The sequence below is a fragment of the Octodon degus genome, unplaced genomic scaffold (genome assembly GCF_000260255.1).
Source record: "Octodon degus isolate 3935 unplaced genomic scaffold, OctDeg1.0 scaffold00197, whole genome shotgun sequence".
Taxonomy (NCBI): Eukaryota; Metazoa; Chordata; class Mammalia; order Rodentia; family Octodontidae; genus Octodon; species Octodon degus.
The window spans coordinates 2295719-2318290 of NW_004524773.1; the positions used below are offsets into that span (position 1 = coordinate 2295719).

Sequence of the window (22572 nt, forward strand, 5' to 3'; positions counted from 1 at the left end):
GCACAGCTGGAGGAGCAGGGCGAGGCTGGAAGTGTCCGGGCGATGCGATACACAGCTAACCCAGAAGAGGCAGTGGTGGACGCAAACAGGCTTGAGGGAGGGAAAAGAGAAAGCAAGGCCAGGCAAGAGCAGGGCCCGGGGCAGAAGAAGCGTAGGAGGGAGAGATAACAGAGCTGAGGAAAAACAGGAGGAGAAAATGAGCCTGAAGGGGTGAGGGGAGGGAGCCTGTGAAAAACAAAGCTCTGCTCTCAGGGCATTTCAGGTCAATGACCCCGGGTATTAGGGTGGGAAAACTGCACTGTGTGGCTGTCTAGTCCTCAGCCTATAATCCCAGCTCCCTGGGAGGCTGAGGCAGGAGAATGGAAAGTTAGAGGCCAGTCTGGCCAATTTAGCAAGAGATCACTGTGTCAAAAAATATATAAGCAAAATACTAAATTAAAAAGGGCTAGGGTAGCAGGGCTGCTGAGGGTGTAGTTCCCTGCAAAGGGCCTGGGTCCTCTCCTCTACTGCAATAGCAATAGCGAGGCCAAGCTTGTGCCAAGAATTGTGAAGCCCAGCATAGTTTACCCTGTGTCTGAGATGGATAGGGAAGAGGGCAAAGGAACACAGGGCAGTGGAGACAGAAAAGTAAAAGGAGCTGGGCCAAGTGGCACACGCCTGTAATCCAGCCATCTCGGGAGGCTGAGGCAGGATAGCAAGTTCCCGCTAAACTGAGCGAGACAGTCTCAAGAATAAGTTAAAAAGGGCTAGGGACGTAGCTCAGGGATACAACACCCATACTTCAACCTCCAGTATGCCAAAAATAAGAAGGGTGTAATGGGTCAACTCACATTTTAGATTATAAATGTAAATCCTGTTTTCAGTGGTGTAAAAATGTATACTCACCACTGTTCTAAGTTGTTTAGTAACTAGTGGCTGTTTCTTGATGTTTGCTAGGATAAAATTCCTGTAACCCTCACCAATTCCTGCTAGCTTACAAAGATGACTTCAAAGGGGGCCGGGGAGATGGCTCAGTGGAATAAGCACTTCCCTGGCAAGCACAAGGGCCTGAGTTCAATCCCCAGTTCTGCCATTAAAAAAAAAAGACATAACACAAAATTTAGAAAAGGACGAGGTAAACAAATCTGAGAGCTGAAACAAAAGCGGGAAGACTCCTCCCTCCCCCACACCATCGAATACCGGGAAACAGTTACCAATGTGGGGAAAGAGAAACTGAGGCAAAGTTACACAGAATCACACTCAGAAGCCCAGTTAGAGGCGCAGCAAATCTTTATTCTTTATTAATTGAGGCCCCTCCAGGAGGCCGGCAGGGTGGGGCAGGGCCTGCGGCTGGCTGAGGGGTAGGACTGGGTCGGGGTGGTGCTGGTGCTCAGGGTTTCTGGCTGGGCACGGGGGTGCTGGCACCCACGGCTGCCTGCACCTTCTCGATGAGATCGGCCCACTGGCGCCTCATGTCTTCCACCATGGGCTCGAACCAGCCCTTGAGGCGCGTCTGGAAGGCCTCGGCCTGCTCCTCAATCTTGACCCGCACCTCCTCCATCTGCTCGCGCATCTCCTCCAGGCGGTCCTGTGCCTGGCCGCGCACCTCCTCTAGCCGCCCGCGCAGCTGCTTGCCCCAGGCCTGCGCGCGCTCCTGCAGCGGCTGGCCCGTCAGGGCGGCGCGCACGCGGCTCTGCTCCACCAGGGACCCCAGGCGCTCGCGGATGGCGCTCACGCCGCGCTCGGCTCCCTCGCTGGCTCCATCCTTGTACACCGCCAGGCGTTTCTGCAGGTCCTCGGCGTCGCGCAGCATCCGCTTGCGCAGCTTGCGCAGGTGCGAGGCCAGGCGTGCACGCAGTTCGTCGGCGCTCTGGCCCAGCATGGCCTGCATCTCGTTGCGGTACTGCGCCAGGCGGTTGCGCACCTCCTCCATGTCGGCCCCGAGCCGCGCCTGCGCAGCCTGCAGCTCCTTGGACAGCCGGGCCTTCGTGTCCTCCGCCATTGGTACTAGTTCCTGTTCCAGCTCGGATTTGTAGGCCTTCACCGCCTTCATGGTGTCTTCCATGAGCACCCTGTGGCCCAGGGGAAGGCGGGGGGAGCACGGCCTGGTGAGGCCTGGGTCAGGGGGACCCAAAGGAGGTCAAGGAGGGAGGGGAGACAGGCCCAGAGAGGAGGCAGACAAATGCAGAAGCAGAGAACCAGAGAGGTGAAGCTATGGGGTCGAAACCAGATGTAGTGGATTATATCTGCGATCTCAGCACTCTGGGAGGCTAAGGCAGGAGGATTCCAGAGTGCAAGATCCAGCCAGGCCCAGGCAATTTAGACATAACATTAATAATGGGCTAGTGAGACTCAGACGTGGCTCAGTGGTAGTGTTTGCCTACCACTTGTCATACCCGGAGATCAGTTGCTAGTACCACCAAGAACGGGCAAGGCCAGTGCTAAGGCCTGGGGCTTGATCCTCAGTAGTAGGAAAAGAAAGAAAAAAGAAAGCAAAGGCAAGAGATGGTGATGAGGATGAGTGTCCAGAGGCCCAGGGGCACCACCCAGCGCCAGGGCCCAGGCCAGCTTGGGGCACTCACGTCAGTTCCTGGGTGACCTGGGAGCTGAGCAGCTCCTCCTGCACCTGGTCAGACAGGGTCTGTACCCAGCGCACGTAGTCCCAGAAGCGGCCCAGCGCCAGCTCCCAAGGCTGCCCACTCTTCCACACCGCTGGCTCTAGCACCTCTGGCTCTGGCTCCACATCTGCCCGGCATCCTGTGAGGAGCAAGTTCAAGCAAGGTTGGGTCAGGGCCCCTGTGCCCCATCCTGCACACAGGACTCTGCCCAGATGAGGTGCTGCTGAAATGGCCTTCTCTCCTGGGGATCCTTGGGGGCAGGGAGGGGTGGAGTGCATTTATTCATGTGATAAGTCTTTGGAGAGAAGATCTCCCTGTGTAGTCCAGATTGGTCTTGAACTCACTGTATAGTCCAGGCAGCTGGCCTCAAATTAATTAATTAATTAATTATTTTTTTTGCTGGTCAGGATGCCTTCAGGGCAGGACTGGTTTGGCTTGAGGATGAGGGGATCGAACCACAGCATCCTGAGCCTGACTGCTTTGTTTCAGCAGGGACTTAAACACCTGAGCTAATGGGCATGGCCTCAAATTTAGAGATCCTCCTGCCTCAGCCTCTTAAGTGCTGAGATTACAGGCTTGTACCACCACACCCAGCAAGCACATACTGTTCTTCGGTGCCCCATGTAGGACTATGCACCGTAACAGAATAAAATCCCATTACAGCCCACTATGTACTGGACAACAAAGCTTTAGGAACTGGTACTTACAGGGGTAATGGCCATAATATGGGTGGGAAAATTGAGGCCTAGAGAGAGTCAAACAGCTGCTCAGAGCTGGTAAATGTCTAGGAGCCTCAGACTTGGCCTCTGTCTCATGAGGGACATGGGCCAACAGAAGAGGGGATCCTGGGCTTGAAGGGGGCCAGAGAGTGGAGACAGTGTGGCTTGGGGACTTGAACAGGCCCCGCCCCATACCTGCCAGAAGCGTGACCACCAGCACCGTGCATAGGACCTTCATCTTCACGCCTGCAATTGGTCAGCCTAGGGAGGGAGGGACTGTCAATCAGCAAGTGAGAACTCCGCCCACCTCACCCCCCTTCCAGTGCCTGGCCCCTGCCCCATCCTAATCTGCTCACACTCTCCTAACCTGCCCAGCCTAAACCAATCACAAAACACCGAGCGCCCCTCCCCCCCAGGTCTACTTAACTCTGGCTTTGTCTTTTGCTATCTCTCCATCCCCCAGGTCAGCTGCCAAAATTCCATCTCCCTCTCTTGGGTTCAAATTCCACTCCACCGCCGCCTCAGCTCCATCTGAAGCCAGGCTGGGCTCCGCAGTGGTCTGTCCGAGCGTTCAAAGCTCCAAGCCTGCGTCGGAGCGCAGCTCTTCATGTGTGGGCTGATTTAACCCTCGAGTAAAAGTCCTCTCTCAGACTGGTCGGGCCACCCACCCCTGCACCACTAGAGACGGAAATCTCAGAACCATAGGGGCATCCAGTAGGTGCTCAACAAATGACAATTCCCGGGCTCTGACTGTGGCGCGGGTCCTGGTTCTTACTCCAGGGCCTGGGCCCTTCCCGGGGTCCAGCCCCCAGCTCCCATCAGTCCTGTCCAGGTACAAGCCAGTTACTTGTGGTCCCCTGCTCGTACCAGGGGGCTCCCCTGAGCTTCCCGCCTTCTCTTTCTTGCCTCCCATTCTTCCCGGAGCCCAGGGGATCCTGAGGTCCCCAGCCACGTCTTACCAAGGACCCTTCGGTGGTCCTCCGCCCCGACGGCTTCTCTCACCGACCACTGCTGAAAGGATCTCTTCGATCTCTGCAGGGTCTGAGCAGATCCAAGGGATCCTGAACTCCTCCAATTTATAAGGCTCCCCTGCCCCGCCTCTCCCTGGGCCAGCCCCTGTCACGCGGCTATTCTCCCCCCACACACAAGGGAGTGGGGAGAGGGAGGGGCGTGGGGCTGGAGGTATTGTGCCCCCCTACCACTCCCAGTCTTCTACAAAGGAGGTGAACCTTCACCCAGTAGCCTGGTGTGTTGAGTGTTCTAACCCTCCCAGTGGTCAGATGAGTATGGCGGGGGCGGGGGGTGGGGGTCGTGGGCAAAAGTGAGGGAAGGCTAAGTGAAACGTGGGCTTCAACTCGAAAGATTCCTCTTTGGGGCAGGCAGGCATCTTGGGGACCCCTTTCCCACGTGTGAAATGGGAACTCAGCGCCCGGCTAGCAGAGGCAGGGTGGACAGATCTGATCCAGGAGCCGCCTACTCGGCGCTGTTCCTCAGGGTTTGAGGCAGCAATGCTGGGCGAGGGCTCCCGTACTACCCGGGCCTGAAGCCCAGCTCCGCCGGTTGCCGGCAGTGTGACCTTGGGCAGATGACTCAGCCTCTCTGAGCAGGGTTTTACCCAAAAAAGTGGAAAGCAAGGTATGGGAAAATAGCTCAAAGGTATAAGCACACATCTGGCAAGCACAAGGTCCCAGCGTTGGATTGTGTGTGTGTGTGTGTGTGTAACCGGGGATTGAACTCAGGCCCTTGTGCTTGCCAGGGAAGCACTTATGGTCCCAGCGTTTGATCCCCGGAAACCCAGAATATTAGTGCACAACACTAATCCCAGCACTCGGGAAGTTCAGATAGAAGGATCTCTAAGAGTTCGAGACCAGCCTGGGGGCTACAAAATGAGCACAGGGCCAGCCCGAACTGCAGTGAGGTCCTGCCAACAAAGAGTAGCAGTGTGTGTCACGCAAATCAGTAATTCCAGCCCTCTCTGGGAGGCCAAACCAGATTAGCCTAGGTCTCAAGAAATGTAATGGAGGGGCTGGTGAGATGGCTCAGTGGTCTAAAGCGCCTACTTAGAACAAGCTTAGCAAAAACAAAGGGACTGCGGTTCAATCCCCCAGCACCACATGCCAGCCAGCCTCGCCCCCTGGTGGGCTGAGCTGGCCACACAAATAAATTAATAAATAAATAATTAAAAAGAAATGTAATGGAGAGGCAGGAACACTAGAATCTGCAGGGCCATCGGCTACCCCACCCAGGCCGTCTGTTTGCTTTAAACTCAGGACAGGTGGGTGTTCTCTCAGGGCCACTAGGGGATCATCTCTATTCACTAGCTCCCCCAAACCCTTAGGGCAGGCCCTAGAACCCTTCCTGCAGCAGCTCCTGGAAATTCAAAGCCCCAAGCCCCGCATCCCCTGCCTTTTCTGGGATCAGGAAAACCCCGAGGCCAGCTCTACCCCAATCCACACTAGGAGTTCCTTTGGTTTGCTGGAGCAAAGTCCTCCACAGCCACTCTGGCCAGGTCACCAAGGGGTGAGTGACCTCAGAACCCCACTCCGCGGGCAAGGAAAGACGTGTGATGTGCCCAGGAAGAACGTAAGTCATGGGGCGCCAGTGTGATGCCGGGCCCGGACACCCCCACCAGCGCGCCCGTGGCACCACCGCCCCCTGCTGGCGACCGCGAGAAAATCCGGGCGAATTGCAGACACTGGAGAAAAGTAGGCTGGAGAAAAGTAGGCCCTCATCTGCTTTTTCCCCCATGTATATTTTTTGTATTTTTCTTTTCTTTTTTCTTTTTTTTTTCTGTAAAATGTCTTGGTTCTTCCATAACTTATAAACATGATTTATACCGAGGGGTAAAGGGGAGGGCGGGAGGGACGGGCTGGCGGCAGGGCGCTCCTCGCTGCCCCTCGGGCGGCTCCACGGGACACCACGCCACTCCTCCCTGAGGTTGTGCGGCCGCCTCTGCCCTGGCGCTCAGGCTCGAAGTTCTCGGACTCGGAATCCTCTGGGGCAGCCCAGGCCCTCTGGGCTCGCTACCGCTTGCGCTCAGAACCCTCGGTCCCAGGACCCCTCCTTAGCTGCGGGGTGGTGGCCCCCTCCTTTCCGCTGCCCCCGACCCCCAGGAGGGAGGGAAAGGAGGGGGCTGGGCGCCCTCTGCGGGGAGGGTCGGAGGCGCGATCTGAGGGCGCAGGCTCAGCCGATGGTGAGGCCGAAGCCACACTGGAACTTGTTCTTGCGGTGGTTTAGGAAGGCCCCGAGCGCCAGCGTCAGGGGCAGTGGCGGCAGCTTCTTCTCCAGCGTGGCTCCCACAATCCAGTTGCTGTCCACGGAGCCTGGGGTCGGGGGAGGACACAGCTGCGATGAGCTGTCCCCACTGTCCCTTCTGCCCCACAAGGGGACAGGAATGCACCCTTTGTGGAGACTGGGCCAGGACACAACCTCACCGACCCGCAAGCAGATGGCCTGAGCCCCAGCTCTCTCTCTGCCTGCTGACCACAGACTTGCGGGGAACCCACCCATCCTGCTCGTACTGAGTCATTTTATCTTGCCCTTGATCTCTGCGGAGACAAGGCCCAGCCAGAGCAGTGCTCAACAATGGCTGTTGTGACTGAAACTGCCTCTAAGGACTATACATGGGAACCTTCCCAATGGCCCAGGGCACCATGGAGATTGAACCCATCTGCCGTAGGTGGCCCCTTGCTAAGCGGGCAGGGAAGGCCCCATACACTGCTGTTTTCTGTTACCTCCTTTGACCTCAAACCTACTAACTGCTGAGTCACTTTTACCTATTTCCTATGCAAGGACATTGAAGCCTTTACCTTTGAAGAGGAGGTTGGCCTTGGGCAGGTCCAGCTGGTACCCGAAGGAGACACTGGTATCCTGCATCCTTGTGCTGGCCTCAAACTCCACGCCCACCTGCAGCTGCAGGAGCCAGGACAAGGCCCGAGGGTGAGCGCCTGCCTGGATGCCCAGCCTGGGAGATGCAGCGGTCACCCCACCTGCTCACCTGGTCACTGGCTCTGTGGTAGTATGTTGCATGCATGCCTGCCTGGCCTAGTGTCACTGTTGCCAACCAGTTGTTTACTGAAAGAGAACAGGGTGGGGGCAGGTGGGGGGACAGGACCATGTGAGCACCTGGGTTGCATGTTCACCCTTGGGGGCCTGCCCCCCAGCCCCTCCTCCCTCAGCCCCGGGGTCCAGGCCCAGCTCACGTGTGTATTTCCCAGCTAGAGACATGACGGTGCCCTCCTCCCCAGGTCGCCGGTGGTAGACCAGTTCTCCGCCCAGGGCCAGACAGGGTGTGATGCTCTGGAGGTAGTGGGCCACAAGGATTCCTGTGGGGAAGTGGTGGCCTGTCACACTGAGGTCAGCCTCCTGCTGTATGGCAGCTGAGTCAGCTGGGACCTCATCCCTCCTACAGAGCCCCATGCAACCAGGGCAGGATCCAAGCTCCAAGTCACTGTTTGCTGTCAGAACTTGGGAGAAGCCATGGCCAGGTCACAGCTGGGTTCAGGTCCTGGCTGTCCCCACCACAATCTAGTTACAGCTTGAGGGTGTGATGAAGGTGGAATGTCGGTCTCCCTACACTGTTGGTGGCCACTGCTGAGTCCAAGCTTCAGGTCCTCTGTCAGCGGCTGCGGTGCTGCCCCTAGGCCAAGGTCTGACACTGGTCTTTGTGTCTGGGGTCTTGCAAAGGACACATCACACGTGTGCTTCTCCAGAGTGATGGGACCAAGTGGAAGCAAGAGAGGAGACCGAGCAATCGACAGAGACAGAAGAGATGAATGACACTGGGTGAGGGCACCAGGGAGGATCCTGGAGCTAGGCTACAGTGTGGCTCAAGAGCAGAGCCCCGAGCACGCACAAGGCCCTGGTGCCATCCCCAGCACTGCACAGGAGAAAAAAGAAACATGGAAAAAGAGACTGATGACTCCTTAGTGAGACACCCCCCCAACCCCCCCCGCCCCCAGGACCAGGCTTCCACGGAGGAACCCTGTGGCTGGACAAGCACAGGGGTGTACAGGTGAGAGGGGGCCACCTGCTGGCAGAGATCCCCCATGGAGGGGGTGGGAAGGGAATGAAGCCCCTCTCCCCAGGTACAGACCCTGCCTCCGGACCTCCTCACTGAAGCTCGAACAGCACTGCTCTGCTGGGACACTGTGTGTAACTAATGGGACTTGAGATGTGGCCCTCAGCTTAGAGTCTGACCGTTACAGGGAGTCTTTGGACTGAGGACCAGGAGACCCAAACAAGTCTCAAACCATCCCTCTCTGGTACTGGGGGTTGAACCCAGGGCCTTTGCACGGAGCAACACCCCCAGCTTCTCCCCTGCCCTCTCCAAGGACCTCTAATATGACACAGGAATCCCTTGAAACACAAGCCTGACTTTATACCTAGAATCTGCCAACACCGTGGCACCCTCAGAGCGGACAGCACAGATGGCCTGATCCATCTGTGGGACCCCTGAGGCCCCACCGTGACCTTGTAGCTTTTCCCTAGGCTCTGACATGTGGAAAGTCTGCAGTGACAGATCCCACTTAGCCCTCAGTGGAGGGTAGTGACAGTGCTCCACGGTCTCTGCTACTGCCCCCGCCTCACACATCCTGACATGGGCTCTGCCCAAGCTGCACCTCACGGGATTCCCTCCTCACCGGCACCAGCCTGCCTCCAGCCCGAAGTTCTCAGCCAGCAGTCACTCACTCTGTTGTATGGGAGAGATCCCTGCTGGGTCTGGCTTGGGAAGGCCAGCCTGCCTCAGATAAGTGTGGCAGAGGTGCATAGCGTGGGTGGAGAAACTGGGGCCAGTTGGATTTTTTGTGGAACCGAACTCAGGCCCTTGTGCTTGCCAGGGAAGTGCTTATTCTACTAAGCCATCTCCCTGGCCCCTGGAGTATTTTTTTTTTTTTTAACTGCGGTACAGGGGATCAAACTTGGGACCTTGTGCTTGCCAAGCAGGTGCTTAAGCTGCTGAGCTATAACCCTGGCATAACCCTGGCCCAGAGGTAAATATTTTTTAAGGATTTGTGTATGTGATCACAGGACAAGTGCTTTTTATTTATTTATTTTTGACAAGTCCTTTGATATGTTTTCTTTAGTTGAGACAGCATCCTGCTGTGTAGCCCAGGCTGCTCTTGAACTTGCAGTGATCCTCCTGCTTCAGCCCTAGTTTGTTTTTTAAAATTTTATCAAAGCTGGGCATGGTGACAGAGCCTACCTAGCACTCTGGAACCTAAGGCGGAATGATTACTGTGAGTTTGAGGTTAGCCTAGGTGAGCTCAAGGGCAACCTGGAATATGGAGATCCTGTCTCATAAAGCCCACAATAAATACATTTAATTGAGACCGGTTTCTCTAAAGTGTTCGTGCGGACTCAAGCTTGTGATCCTCCTGCGTCAGCCATGGAAGTCAGTGGGGTTACAGGCATGCACTGCCACATATGGCCCATGGTGCCTTTTTATGAGGGTGCCCTTTCCTCAAATTCCCTGAGGAGTCCTCCCCTGCTGGACAGTGCCAGTTTATAGAGGCTGTCCCTGTTATTCAGGTTCAGACAGATCCTTCAAAGCAAAGCCAAATCTTTACCAAGGACATTTCTTTGTTGCTTTGACATAGAATCTATGTGAGGCAGGCTGGCCTTCCACGTGTAGTGATCCTGGCTCAGCCTCCAGAGCTGGGGTTCCAGGCCTGTGTCGTCATGCCTGGCTCCTAGGGGGGATTTCTTAAGCAGGAACTCACTGTGTCAATACTATTTTAAAAGAAGAGCCGGATATGGTGGCACACATCTATCATTCCAGCACTCAAGAGGTTGAGCAGGAAATTACCCCAAGTTCAAGGCCAGCCTGGAGTATAGTAAGATCTCATCTCAAAATGAAAAAAAAAAAGAGAATGTCTCTAGCCAGGTTCAGCAGTACATGACAGCAAGCCTAACTACTCAGGAGGCCGAGGCAAGGGGATTACCAGGTCAAGGTCAGCCTGGGCAATTTAATAAAACTGTTTGAAAATAAAAATTAAAATGGGCTGAAATGCAGAGATAGCTCAGCGGTCTAAGCGTCTGCCTGACAAGGACAAAGACCCAGGTTCAATCCCTTGTACCACATGCTGTGCTGGCTCTGCCCTAGGCGCGCCAAGCTACCCACCAAGACTGAAATCCTGAGCTGGGGAGATGGCTCAGTGGAATAAGTGCTTCCCTGGCAAGCACAGGGGCCTGAGTCCAATCCCCGGTTCCACCAAAAATAAAATAAACAAACCAAAAAATCCTTCTGCCACTGGGGGCCTGCCCCTTAGCTCAGCTCTTTAAGTGGCTGCTTCAACAAAGCTGTCAGGCTCAGGTTGCTGTGGTTCGATCCCCACAACTCAAGCCAGCCAAACCTGCCCTGAAGGCATTTGGAGAAAAATAAATAAATAAACAATTGCTAAAAAAAAGACTGAGATCCTGTACCAAATACATTAAAAAAAAGTTAAAGGCTGAGGCAGAAGTATTGGAGTTTGGGCTGGTGAGATGGCTCAGTGGTCTAAAGCACCTACCTAGAACAAGCTCAGCAAAGCACAGGGACCGCGGTTCAATCCCCCAGCACCACATGCCAGGCAGGCCCTGCCCCCTGGTGGGCTGAGCGGGCCACACACACACACACACAAATAAATATAATTAAAAAAAAAATTAAAAGTATTGGAGTTTGTGGCCAGCTTAGGCTACATGAGACTGTTTCAAAAGACAAAAAAGAGGGCCTGCTGGGTAGCTCAGTTGTTTAAGTGCCTGCTCACACAAACACAGTCAGGCACAGGATATCACAGTGTGATCCCCAGCTCCACCTGCCTTACCAGACCCGCCCTTAAGGCAGTCTGAGCCAGGGGGGGGGGGGGGGGTTCCTTCTCAACTTTTAGGGCTGGCCAGTAGGCACAGGGGCCAGGGATTCATCGTCCAGGCCTGCAGTGCTGGCCCCACCCCTGGGGCACTCTGAGATGACAACTGAAACTGGGCATGGTGGTGGGCACCTGTAATCCCAGCTCTTGGAGGCTATAAACAGGCGGATCACTACGAGTCCGATCTAGGGTCATTGAGACCCTGAACACCCTGTAGCCCCTTCCCTAAAATACAAAAAAAGAAAAACAAACTTCAAAAGAAAAAAAAAAGGGGGGTGGTGGTAGGGAGTGCTATTGGATTTAGCTTAGCAGTAGAAAGCCCTTGGGGTGGGTCACCACAACTAGGGGAAAAAGGGCAGGCCCTGGCTATCTGGTCACATGTCCTCGATCTGGGGAAAGGGGCTGAGTGGCTCCAAGAGCCCAGCCTTGTCTGGCTTCCAAATGACCTGCAGCTGACCCAGCCTTGGCCTCCCTTCCTAGGTGGTGAAAGACACATTACAGTAACCGGAGGACACAGTGCTGCTGTGGCTGCTGTCTGTGGTCTGAGAGCAGGAGATGGGCCACCAAGAGATGAAGAGATGGCCACGCTCACTGTGCCCACTCCAGAAGAGGAAACTGAGAGGGGCTGGGGAGATAGCTCAGCAGAACAAGCGCTTCACTGGCAAGCACAAGGACCTGAGTTCAATCCCCGGTTCCGCAAAAAAAAAAGAAAAGAGGAAATTGAGGCTCAGTGGGGGACAAGGCCATGGGGCTGGAGCAGTTTTTGCTGACCAGTGACCCAAACACTCAGCACAGAAGGTCCTGTTTTTGTTAGGGATGAGATGACACCTGTGATACCGAGGGCTCCAAGAGGATATGGAGCATGTGCAGCAGGCGTGAGGGGACAGCAGTAAGCATATGGTCCCACACTTTTTTTTTGGAGGAACCAGGGATTGAACTCAGGCCCTTGCACTTGCCAGGGAAGCGCGTATTCCACTGAGCCTTCTGCCCAGCGCCATGGCCCCGCACTTCTGCACTGTGGGATGTGGACTGGGGCGGCTCGGCTTGGCACGGATGCTGTTGCTCCTTCCCTCACCAGGGCCAGGCCAGGGTGGCAGCAGACTCTGAAGATTGCCTGGGCATGTGGCAGGAGTGGGAGATGCCACCTCCCCTGGAGGGATGCTTCTCCCGTCTGCCTCCCTGCCTGCTCCAGCTCTGGTCAGGGACGGCAGCCCCTGCTCTCTGCCTTTGTGAGGTGGGAGGTGATAGCTGCCTCGAGACAACTATCTGGCTTCTGCAGGCAACCAGAGGTGAGGACACCCCTGGCCCCCCAACCTCACTGAGAATCCCACCGCCCCCTCCAAGGCCCCAAGCTTGCCCCACAGCCCCGGCTCACACTCGAGGTCCCTACCTGACAGCCACATTGTTGCCCTGTGGCCAGCTGGATGAAGCACCCTGAGGGCAGCCTCAGTGCTCTAGTTCCGGCTGTACCTCAGTGCCTACAATGCTGCATGCATAGTAAGCGCTCAGTTAAGTACTTGCTGGACAAAGATATCCACAGCTGGGCATGGTGGCCCACACTTTTGTGTTTGTGGTGCACACTGGTAACCCTAGCCAGGAGGCTGAGACAGGAGGATGGTTTGTGAGTTCAAGGCCAGCCTACACTGCACAGTGAGACCCTATCTCAAAAAGATGGCAGAGGGGATCTGGGATGTAGCTCAGTGCAAAGGCCCCAGTAATGCAAAGGAAAAGGGCTCTGGGAGGGGCTGGGAGATAGTTTGGTGGTCTAAGTGCCTGCTTGGCAAGTGCAAGGGCCAGGCTGAACCAAGTACTGCATGTCTTGCTGGCCCTAGAACCCCAGGTACGCTGTGCTGGCCACCAAAACTGGGCGGGGTGGCAATCGCAGCACTGGGGAGGCTGAGACAAGAAGAGGATCACTATGAGTTAGAATTACGGCTGCATAGTAAAGGCCCTGTACCAAATAAGTAAAAGATTAAAAAGAAAAATAAAGGGGACCAGGGGCCGGGGAGATGGCTCAGTGGAATAAGCGCTTCCCCGACAAGCGCAAGGGCCCGAGTTCAATCCCCGGTCCGCAAAAAAAAAAAAAAAAAAAAAAAAAGGGGACCAACCACTTGGGGCCCCTCTTCTGTCCCTTTCTCGGACAGAAGCTGTCTTTCCCCCAATAAATATATTCTGCTCATGAAAAAAGTAAAATAAAATAAAAGATAAAAAGCAAGCAAACAAGCAAAGGGCTCTGGGAAAAGCAGGCGGCCCCCAGCCTGACCTGTTTTCTGGGCCTCAGGCTTGCTGCGCAGTGCTCTTCTGAGAGCCCCACCTCACCCCACTCGACTCCTGCAGCTCCTGTTCTATTTGAGCCCATCTTGTAAGACAGAAGCTTCCTTCCCCAGGGCAGACTCTGCTGCTCTTGCCACCTGTCTTATTCTCGGTGCCTACAGTACCTGTCATGCTACGTTTGCTCTCTGAGAACTCCTAAATGAACAGAGAAAAAGTAACGAGGAGCCAGGCATGCTGGTGCACATCTGTAATCCCAGTTCATGGGAGGCTGAGGCAGGAGGATTGGAAGCTCCAGCCTGGCCTGGGGAATTTAATAAAATTGTCTTTTTAAAAAAAGTTAAAAAGAGCTGAGGATATAGCAGAGAAGCCCTGGGTTCCATCCCCAGGGAGGGGGGTGGGGGAAGAATAAGGAACCGAAAGGGAGAGACTACAATTCCGGACAGTCCTGGGCCCCATTCAACCCAACCGCAAACCACCAGCCCATCTCTGGCTGTCTCCTTCCACAGCTGCGCGTGGCCTCTCGCCCTGTAATAACCCCAGATCCCAGGAATAACAGTGCCCAGCAGAGCTCTCGGGAACTGAGGGCCCATCATGTGCCCTGTGCCACTCAAAGCCTTGCATGTGTGTGAACTGATTTAACCTACACAGGGCCCTGTGGGCAGCCCAGGCCAGAGCAGGACACCAAAGCCCACTTCACAGTGAGGACAGCAACCTGCGTCCGTAACCAAGACACCACGGAGCCTCATTTTCCCCCCCTCCTACTACTGGGAACTGAACTTCCTTTCCATAGCTTTTTATTCTGAGGCAAGGTCTTTCTGTGTTGCTAGGCTGCCTACACTGAGCTTGTGATCCTCCTGCCTCAGTCTCCCACATGGTGGACGTCATAAGTGGTCACTACCACATTCTGAGTCACTCTCACTTTGGTTACTTCTCAGAGAGAAGGGAGATCAGAGGTACGAACTGATCTGTAGATACACCAGGAACAGGGGTTCTGCAACCTCTTACCTGAACCCACCAAGACGTCTGGGTTCCCCAGGGTGACAGCTGCAGTGAAGTCTGAACCCCGGTACTCCCCATCCACCTGCCAGTTCACAAACTTTGACTGCTGCGTCTGAGGAAGAGGGGAGTATTAGCGTCTGCAGTGCGCAGGGGCACCTGACCGCAGGGCAGCGGGGTGTGCACCCTCTCACCTGGATGGCCATCTTGGACCTGAGGCCGGGACCCAGCTGGTGAATGATCTGAGCATTGAGGCTGCCACTGTTGTCCATGTCACCCACCAGCACAGGGAAGGCCTGGGGGAGGGGGGAGAACAAGTCAGAGGTCATAGGTCTCACTATGGAAGTTAAGTGGCAGTCTAGGTGACAGGGCTCTCTGCCTGGCGTCCCCTCCTCCATGAAGCCCTCCCTGGTCACCTAGACTGGGGGTCCAACCTCACAGCCTTTAGGGTCCCCTACTGCAGTCCTGTTAGCTGTGAGTTACTACTCTTGGAGCAGGTCTGCCCCATCCTACTGAAATGAGTCGCATGGCTGTCTCAGTCACTGATGTGTCTTTGCACTGGACCAGGCACAAACTAGGGGGTCCAGTGCAAAGACCTGCTCAGTGGATGCACTTATAGAAGGGGAGCAACAATTCTGTAATAACTAGGAGGACCGAATTTGGCAAGCCCCCACCCCCATCTAGGCCTGCAGCGCCCCACCCCACTCCAATATCCAGCCTCCTCAGTGCAACCCAGGTCTGTGTCTGAAGCAGACATCTGATCAGAGTATCTTTTCCAAGTTCAAGTCCATTCACAGCTCTGCAGCGCCCCCTAGAGGAAGCCTGAACTAATGTGGCACCCAAAGGCCTGTGTAATCTGCAGCCTAGCCCTACCCACTACAGGTAATCACTGGTGACCAACAGAGCTGTTGTGGTCACCCCAGTCTCCCCAGCATGACCCAGCACAGGGCTAGACAGACAGCAGGGCTTCAGGGGACACTGCTGGAGGGAGGAATTACCAAGGCCCAATGTACCTTGTCTCCACCTCTCAAGGCCCACAGAGTCCTCAGCAGCAGTGACCTTCTCCCACCAGAACCTCTTCAGCTGGCTGTTTGGTCAACATATGTTTTGTAGATACCACGAATGAATTACACAAGAGCTTACCTCTGTGGGACTCAGCTGCTTTGTTCCCACATATGTGACCCCAAAGTGGTAGGTGGACTCCCCAACTGTGCTGAGGGCTACTGTGTGGTTCACCTAGGAGAAGGAGGAGGGGCTGTGAGGCAGGTGCCAGCCCGCTGAGCTGGTAGATGGGGGTCTCTGGGTTGGGCAAGAACAGAGCCTGGAAGGAGCTGATGACACAGCTCAATGGCGGAACGAGTGAGCAAAGCCGTGGGTACCACTCCACCCACACCACAAAAAGACTAGGCTGTATGGCCGGATGAGAGACAGAAAGGCAGTTACACATCTGCTACTGCACCCTTGCAGGATGTTATGGGGTGAAGGTCACCTCTGAAGTAGTCCCCATGAAGTAGTCGCTCTGGTTTTGTGTCTGAGTCTTTGCAAATACCAAAGAACACAGCCCTTTAGAAAGACAAAAGTCATATGTGCACACACAGGGGAGACACTAGGAAGGCTCACCTGGAAATGGTTACTCAACCCTTTGTTGACAGTGAGTTTGACGCCTTCCATCTGAATAGGAAACAGCTCTGGAGAAGAGAAGAGCTGTCACACTCGACCCCAGTCCCCAGGCAAGCTTCTTCATTCCCTGCCACACCCCCAGCTCTCTCCAAACACCCACAGAACATCTCACAAAGTATTCCAACCAGTACAGGGGAGGCACTGCTGTGAACAGGACCAAGACCTTCAAACCTGTGTCACTACCTCTGTGGTTTTAGGCAAGTCACTTTATTTTAAACCCATCATGTGTCAGTTGGGGGATCCTCACGGAATGGTTGCAAAGACTTAATGACTTAAGACATGCTGAATGCCAGAATGCTGCTCATTAATAAGCCCCCACCACTCTCGCTGTCAAAACTATTACAAGCCAGGCTCCAAAGGCCTGCGGTTCTACCCCTCAAGGGACCCTCGCTGACCTTGTGACCTTGGGCCTCAGTTCCCTTTCTGATCACACCCAGGACTGGTTCGTAGTGACCCCGGGAATCCTGAGCTCCCATGGCCTTTTCCCTACTGCTGACATTCCATCCTGTCGCTGAACCATTCGATTCCACAATTCGAAGCCAGCCTCGCCATTCCACCCTCCGATCCCAGTATCAACTCCTACGGCAGAGTCAAACGATTCCAACGGTGCGCACCGATTCCCGAGGTCCATCATATACCCCCTTCCCCCGATATCTGGGCAGCCAGACTTGGCCGGCCCCTCGCCCCTCACCTTTGCACTTCCGGTGGCACTCCTCGAACGTGCCCGGGTTGGGCAAGCAGCCGCAGGCCCCGTCATCAGCGGCCCCTGCGGTGCTGGAGGCTGCAGCCCCGGGCGTCCGTTCTGAACCTCGGCCCGCGCTGGCCCCGGCGCCCAGTCCGCCCCCGAGCGGCGGCAGCGTAAAGCCGGGTGGGGAAGGAGGAGGCGGCGGCAGCCCCACGAGGGCTGGCGCAGGCGGCGGCGGCGGGCCTGCGGGCGGCGAGCTAGCGGCCAACACGTTCCCCATGGTCGCCTGCGAGGGGAGATGTCAGAGGGCGGAGGTCAGGCCCAGCTTGGCCCGGGCTCAGCCCAAGGCAACCCCTGCCCTGTTGTGGACCCCAGTTCTCACTGGCTGCGGCGCCTGCTCCCAGCCTGGGCTCCGCTCCCACCCCGTGCGCGGCGCGCAACCTAACCTGCTGCCGCCGGCGCCACAGTCGCTCCGCCCCGTCTAGTCCATTGGTTCAGTGTGCACTAGGGTCCACCCACCAACCTGAGGCCCCAGCCTTGTTATTGGCGTTATGGCTGAAAGTTCCACCCATCCCTCTCGAATTTCTTTTTTATTGGTTCCCACAAACAGCCATAAGGTAGGACTTCTCTCCCTTTCCTTTGGCTCGCGGCGCCTTCGCCTATTGGCTCGTGGCGCCGCGGGTTCTGGTACTCTTTCATCATTGGCCTATGAGGAACACTTTGCAACGCCCATTGACGCTAAGCCCTGCCCATTCCCGAGGGGCCTTCTCTTTTTGACTCCGCCCCATGACATACGACTTGATAAGTGGTCGATTTTGACCCTGGAATTGTCCTGATTGGTTCTGGGTTGTAGAGGGGTCAACCTTGGTGTCGTAAAAGCTTGTGTCTCTCATTGGCTAACGTGCCAGGGTCAAAGGATACAGGTAAAGATGCGTTGCACCGCAGAGGCTGCTAGGCAGCAAGGTCAGGCCTCTAGTCCCACCAAGCATCGCTCCGGGGGAGGCGCCCTCTCTGGTCCAGACCCCAAACCGGAAGTGCTTATTTTTCCCACAGTGCCTCGGGAAAAGACCAGTTCAGTGAACCCCACACTGTTTATTACCCATAATGCCTTCATTACCTCAACGCAACTGTAGCCTTAGACCCACCCCTTTGTTACCCATGATGCTGTCGTTCCTCACGTCGCTGCGGCTCGTAGCTCGGGCCCATTCATTCCATTCCCATTACCCAGCATGCATTTGCCTCATTCATTTCGGCTTCATTGCCTCTGAGCTACCGTTAGCCCGTTGCTGCCGCCTCACGCCCATCATTTTCCCGGCCTTTCTCTAATTAAGCATCATGCTTCAGGTCCATTAACTCCGGCCATTACCCATCATGCTCGCGGCCCCTATTTCTCCATTACTCATCGCTCTGCCTCTAGCTTATTCATTTAGATACATTACCCACCATGCCTTCGGCTCCTATTAAAACATTATGCATGATTTTGCTTTTATTCCTACCCTACTTGCCACTTATCCATTAAATCTGAGTTCTTCTTACCTAATTATCTGTGACTTTTATTTCTGTGCATTGCCCATTAGACGGTTGTTGCACAAATTCTATTTTGTTACTATCATGTATGCCCCCGGAGTGCTCCCCACCTCCTTCCATTACCCATCACTTTACTTTTTTTTCTGTCTTTTTGGGACATGGCCTTGATATGTAGTTCAGGCTGGCCTTGAGCTCACTTTGTACCCCGGGCTGGTTTCAAACTCACAACCATCTGCCTGCCTCAGCCTCCCAAGTGCTGGGATTACAGGTGTGTGCCACCGCACCCAGCCTCACTTGGTTTTATGCACCTTTGCTTATTACCCTGTCACGTCACTGACTTTTTCTTTCTCTTCCTTGTACCTGTGGTCCCTTTTACTCCTGCTTGCAATCATTTTGACTTCTAGTTCACTAGTTCCAAAACTCTGGAACCCTGTTCAGTGTCTTTACGTCCCACCCCCGCCCTCTTCACATCCCACAAAAAACACAAGTCTGATCAAAGTATAAATTCATATTTTGTAGGAAATTCTAGGTTATAAAACAATATCTTAACCCCCACCCCCAACCCAGGTGACCCATTTTTTCCCCCAAGAAGGATGTTTAGGTCTCTTCCCAGAGGGCAGAGATCAGAGGATTCAGTAGTCTTCCAAGTAACAGCCAATTCTCCACCCACAGCTGGGTGACCAAGGCAAACGCCTGGAGCTTTTCCTCTAGCACTGGGCTGGAGTTCATGCTCTGCACAAAGGAATTAGGTGGTAGGGCTCAGAGAAGGGCTTGGACCCTGAGACTCCTGCCCGCAGGAGGGGAAGATGGGAAAACTCGGCTTAAGGCTGGGAATCCCCTTCCCTCCTACCTGTGTGGAGCAGGGTGGGGAGGAGACAAAGGGGCTCTGCTGCCTGGAGGGCTCAAGTCTGAGCAACAGAGAACCCCTAAATGCCTGTGCTTTCAGACCTGTCGGGACTTACTGCCTGAGGATAAATCAGAGGTCTGGAGTTTTTAGGATTTCTGGAGGAGTAGAGAGATGTGGGCCAGCCAGAAGCGAGTGCTACAGCCTAAAGTCACAGTTTGGGAAACAAATCCTGGTGGTCAGAGGTTGTGCAGAAATATCCTCTCTACTCCCTGCCTCTTGTGATAAAGTTACCAGGCTTCCACTGTCTTGAAGTTTCTCTGGGTTCAGGATTTTGGGTTAGAGGTCACAGACGAATGTCCATGTGTTAACTGACAGTGGCTTGGCCAGATGACAGCATGCACCAGGTCCCTAGCAAACATAAGGGATCAGAGGTGACCGGTGAGAGACCAGAGCCCTCACACATACATGGCCCGGGACACAATGAAGCCTTTGTCCTGGTAGGATTCAGAGGGGCTGTTATAGGATAGGGCGTCGTAGATGGGGTCGATCTTGTCCAGATAGTTTTCCTCTGTCTCCTCCTCTTCCTCATCTAGATCCAGGGAAACCCCTTCCACACCAGGTGACCCTCGGGGCACCACAATGGGGGGTCCTAGACTTGTGGCCCCCAGCAGCAGAGGCCCTGGCCTCTCTTCCAAGGTGGGCAACTCATGGTATCGAGGCATTTCCTGGAGGGGGAGAGGGGAACTCAAGTTCATCTCCTGAGTGTGAAACAGCCCCAACCTGCTCTGCGCTGGGATTACAGGTGTGCACCACCATGCACCAGGTTCCATGGATAGCTCAGTGTGCCTGGGGGCAGGCTCAGTGGGGCATGTAATGCTGAGGATTGAACCCTGAACCCCAGTCTCTGCACTTGTCTTAGTCTGCTGAGCTATCCACGGCCCCTCACACAACCTGCTCTTAAGCCGGAAATCCTGACTACCCTTTCCTCATGCCAATCAGACCCAACTTCACCCTGACATCCTCATGGCCTAAGTCAATACTGCACTGGGGACAATCACACAGCCTGTCTCTAACCCAAAGCCCTCTGTCATTCCTGGGCCTTGATTTTTTTTTGGCGAAACCGGGGATTGAACTCAGGCCCTTGCACTTGCCAGAGAAGTGCTTATTCCATTGAGCCATCTCCCCAGCCCTGATCCTCAAGTCTTTTACCCATGAACATGTATCTGATCTCAATCTTGACTTCACCTATTTAACCTTGAACTTTAACACCTTAAACAGAGATGTCTCAGTCTGAGTACCCTGACCTTCAGCGGCAACTCAGTTCTCTCCTCCCATCTCTGGCCTCAGCTGACAAATATCACTGCTACAATGATCTTCACTGACCCAGTGGCTTTGACTGAATGTCCTTGGACTCTGTTCCTGGTCTCCCACTCCGAATCCTGAACACTGCTCTGAGAGCTGACCTTGAGAGGTGGCCTTAGTTTTCTGAGGCCTTCAACCCTGATTCCAGCCCCACTGTCCACCCCCAGCCCGAGCTCCTTACCTGCTCAGTACCTGAGACGCCAGCATCAAAATAGGGGGTCTTGAGTGGGCTGTGCTCCGAGGCTCCCAGAGTGAAGAGCTGGGAAGGCTGTGGCAGGAGGGGAGGGCAGATCAAGACCCACCCATTGGCCTCTCCCTGGTAGGGGGTTGGGGGTAGGGTAGGGGTAGGGAGCCTGGCTTGGGCTCAGGGAATGGCTCACCATCTCTGGCTCCTCCAGCTTCGCCTTCACCTTTGGGGTGGGTGGCTGGTAGGAGGGCGGTCCTTCCAGGCTGTGGGGTAAGAGGAGTGTGAAGCAGAGGTTGAATCACAAGAATGGTTCCCCACCTTGACCAGCATTAGGGGGCTGTTGCTCTCTGGGTCCGGATCTCCCTTTCTGTGGCCCTGCCTCCAACCAAGAGAACTCCTATTCATCCCTTGTCCCGGGAAGCTCCCCAGATTCTCTCGAGGGAAGGGATCAGGAATGCCCGTCACTTCCAGCCTCTCGGGTGTTGCTGGCTGTGAGTTCCGTGAGGCAGAGTGAGGCCACAGTTGCCCAGGCAGAATGCCTGTGAATTTGCAGTGAAGCTCTGGCCTGAGCCCCCCACAGAGGCTACGGTCCCCCATTCTGCACCCTCAAAGACCACTGTACCCAGGGACACAACTGTACCTTTACTCAACCTCCTTTGTCCCTTTGTTGCCTCTGTCCCTCCAGGCTGGGTGGGTCACGGGCCCCATCTGGCCTGTCAGAGCCCCCTAAGTGTCCTCAGCCTCAGTGGCCAGGTTGGGCCGAGCTGTCTCCTCCACCTCAGCACCTGGGGCTGGGCACTGGGCTGGCAATGCCGGAAACAGCAGCAAGCTTCAGGTTTACACCCTCCTGCTCCTGAGACTAACTTGGGGAGCCCCTTAGGAGGGCGGTACTGGCGATGAAAATGGAGCCGCCTATATTAGGCCAAGTATTCCACCACTGAGCTATATCCCGGGCCCTTTTTTATTTATATTTATTGAAACGTGAGACAGGATATTGCTAAATTGTTTATGCTGTTGAATTTGCAATCCTCCTGCCTTGGCTGGGATTACAGGTGGCAGCCTGTTGTACATACAGATTGATTCATTTAGGGCCAGGCCCAAGCACAAGAAGGTGATTTTTTAGTGAGTGCCCCCTCTTTCCCAAACTGTGGTGTTGCGGGCCTGCCCATTAGTTCAGTTGCTTAAGTGCCTGCTTAAACAAAGCAGTTAGGGGGGCCTGCCCATTAGCACAGTTGTTTAAGTGCCTGCTTAAAGCAGTCAGGCTCAGGATGCTCTGGTTCAAACCCAGTCTCTCCCAAGAAACCAGAGATGCCCTCAAGGCATCTTCAGACAACAAACAAACAAACGAACAAACAAAACAACAACAAAAAACCCCCCCAAGCAGTCAGGCTCAGGATGCTCTGGTTCAAACCCAGTCTCTCCCAAGAAACCAGAGATGCCCTCAAGGCATCTTCAGACAACAAACAAACAAACGAACAAACAAAACAACAACAAAAAACCCCCCCAAGCAGTCAGGCTCAGGATGCTGTGGTTCGATCCCTAGATCCTCAAGCCAAACCAGACTTGCCCTGAAGTCATCTTGAGGCCACAACAACAAAAATCCGTCTGCCAAACTGTGGTGTTATTTAAGAAAGCTCTGGCCACAAAACAAACATAAAAACTTGATGGGGGCCGGGGATCTCAGGGGCACAGCGCTTGCCCGGCAAACCCAAGGTCTTGAGCTCAATTCCTGATACTGAAAAAAATAAAAAAACCAACCAAACAAAAAACACCTGATAGGGCTGGTGAGATGGCTCAGTGGTCTAAAGCACCTACTTAGAACAAGCTAAGCTAAGCAAAGCACAGGGACTG

At 54.7% G+C, this 22572-nt stretch overlaps 3 protein-coding genes across 5 annotated transcripts in view; all 3 read right to left on the reverse strand.

Annotated features, from left to right (window-relative positions):
- Positions 1–1233: 1233 nt before the first annotated feature.
- On the reverse strand, positions 1234–4387 carry Apoe (apolipoprotein E). 2 transcript variants are annotated; one of them, XM_004644322.2, is made up of 4 exons: positions 4276–4387; positions 3512–3577; positions 2562–2736; positions 1234–2051 (listed from the first exon to the last, which is right to left on the reverse strand). In XM_004644322.2, the coding sequence occupies exons 2-4, from the start codon at positions 3552–3554 to the stop codon at positions 1370–1372; spliced, it is 900 nt and encodes a 299-aa protein (XP_004644379.1). In that variant the 5' UTR covers positions 3555–3577; positions 4276–4387; the 3' UTR covers positions 1234–1369. The 2 variants fall into 2 exon arrangements, with proteins under 2 accessions (XP_004644379.1, XP_023560253.1); XM_023704485.1 differs by having other exon boundaries at positions 3512–3592; positions 4276–4375.
- Positions 4388–6091: 1704 nt separating this feature from the next.
- Positions 6092–17266, reverse strand: Tomm40 (translocase of outer mitochondrial membrane 40). The gene is made up of 10 exons (XM_004644323.2): positions 17181–17266; positions 16805–17084; positions 16054–16121; positions 15577–15669; positions 14628–14729; positions 14443–14548; positions 7519–7641; positions 7314–7390; positions 7126–7228; positions 6092–6639 (listed from the first exon to the last, which is right to left on the reverse strand). Exons 2-10 carry the CDS (start codon positions 17076–17078, stop codon positions 6500–6502), a joined length of 1086 nt encoding a protein of 361 aa, XP_004644380.1. The 5' UTR covers positions 17079–17084; positions 17181–17266; the 3' UTR covers positions 6092–6499.
- A 1558-nt stretch (positions 17267–18824) lies between these two features.
- Positions 18825–22572, reverse strand: part of Nectin2 (nectin cell adhesion molecule 2) — a 26765-nt gene continuing 23017 nt past the window's right edge. For both annotated transcript variants that reach the window (XM_004644324.2, XM_023704502.1), the window contains exons 7-9: positions 20915–20984; positions 20716–20802; positions 18825–19897 (exon numbers count right to left, since the gene is read on the reverse strand). In XM_004644324.2, coding sequence (XP_004644381.1) covers positions 19628–19897; positions 20716–20802; positions 20915–20984 — 427 coding nt within the window. In that variant the 3' untranslated portion in view covers positions 18825–19627. The remainder of the gene's footprint in view (positions 19898–20715; positions 20803–20914; positions 20985–22572) is intronic.

What these genes read in the sequence shown, in the direction of transcription:
- Apoe (XM_004644322.2), bottom strand. Translation starts at nt 3,554, where the DNA reads ATGAAGGTCCTATGCACGGTGCTGGTGGTCACGCTTCTGGCAG. An exon ending in GGTGGTCACGCTTCTGGCAG is followed by an intron (nt 2,737 to 3,511) that starts GTATGGGGCGGG and finishes TGCTCCTCACAG; the next exon opens with GATGCCGGGCAGATGTGGAG. An exon ending in CAGGTCACCCAGGAACTGAC is followed by an intron (nt 2,052 to 2,561) that starts GTGAGTGCCCCA and finishes CCTGGGCCACAG; the next exon opens with GGTGCTCATGGAAGACACCA.
- Tomm40 (XM_004644323.2), bottom strand. Translation starts at nt 17,078, where the DNA reads ATGGGGAACGTGTTGGCCGCTAGCTCGCCGCCCGCAGGCCCGCCGCCG. An exon ending in GTGCCACCGGAAGTGCAAAG is followed by an intron (nt 16,122 to 16,804) that starts GTGAGGGGCGAG and finishes TCTCTTCTCCAG; the next exon opens with AGCTGTTTCCTATTCAGATG. An exon ending in GGCCAACCTCCTCTTCAAAG is followed by an intron (nt 6,640 to 7,125) that starts GTAAAGGCTTCA and finishes CCCCGACCCCAG; the next exon opens with GCTCCGTGGACAGCAACTGG.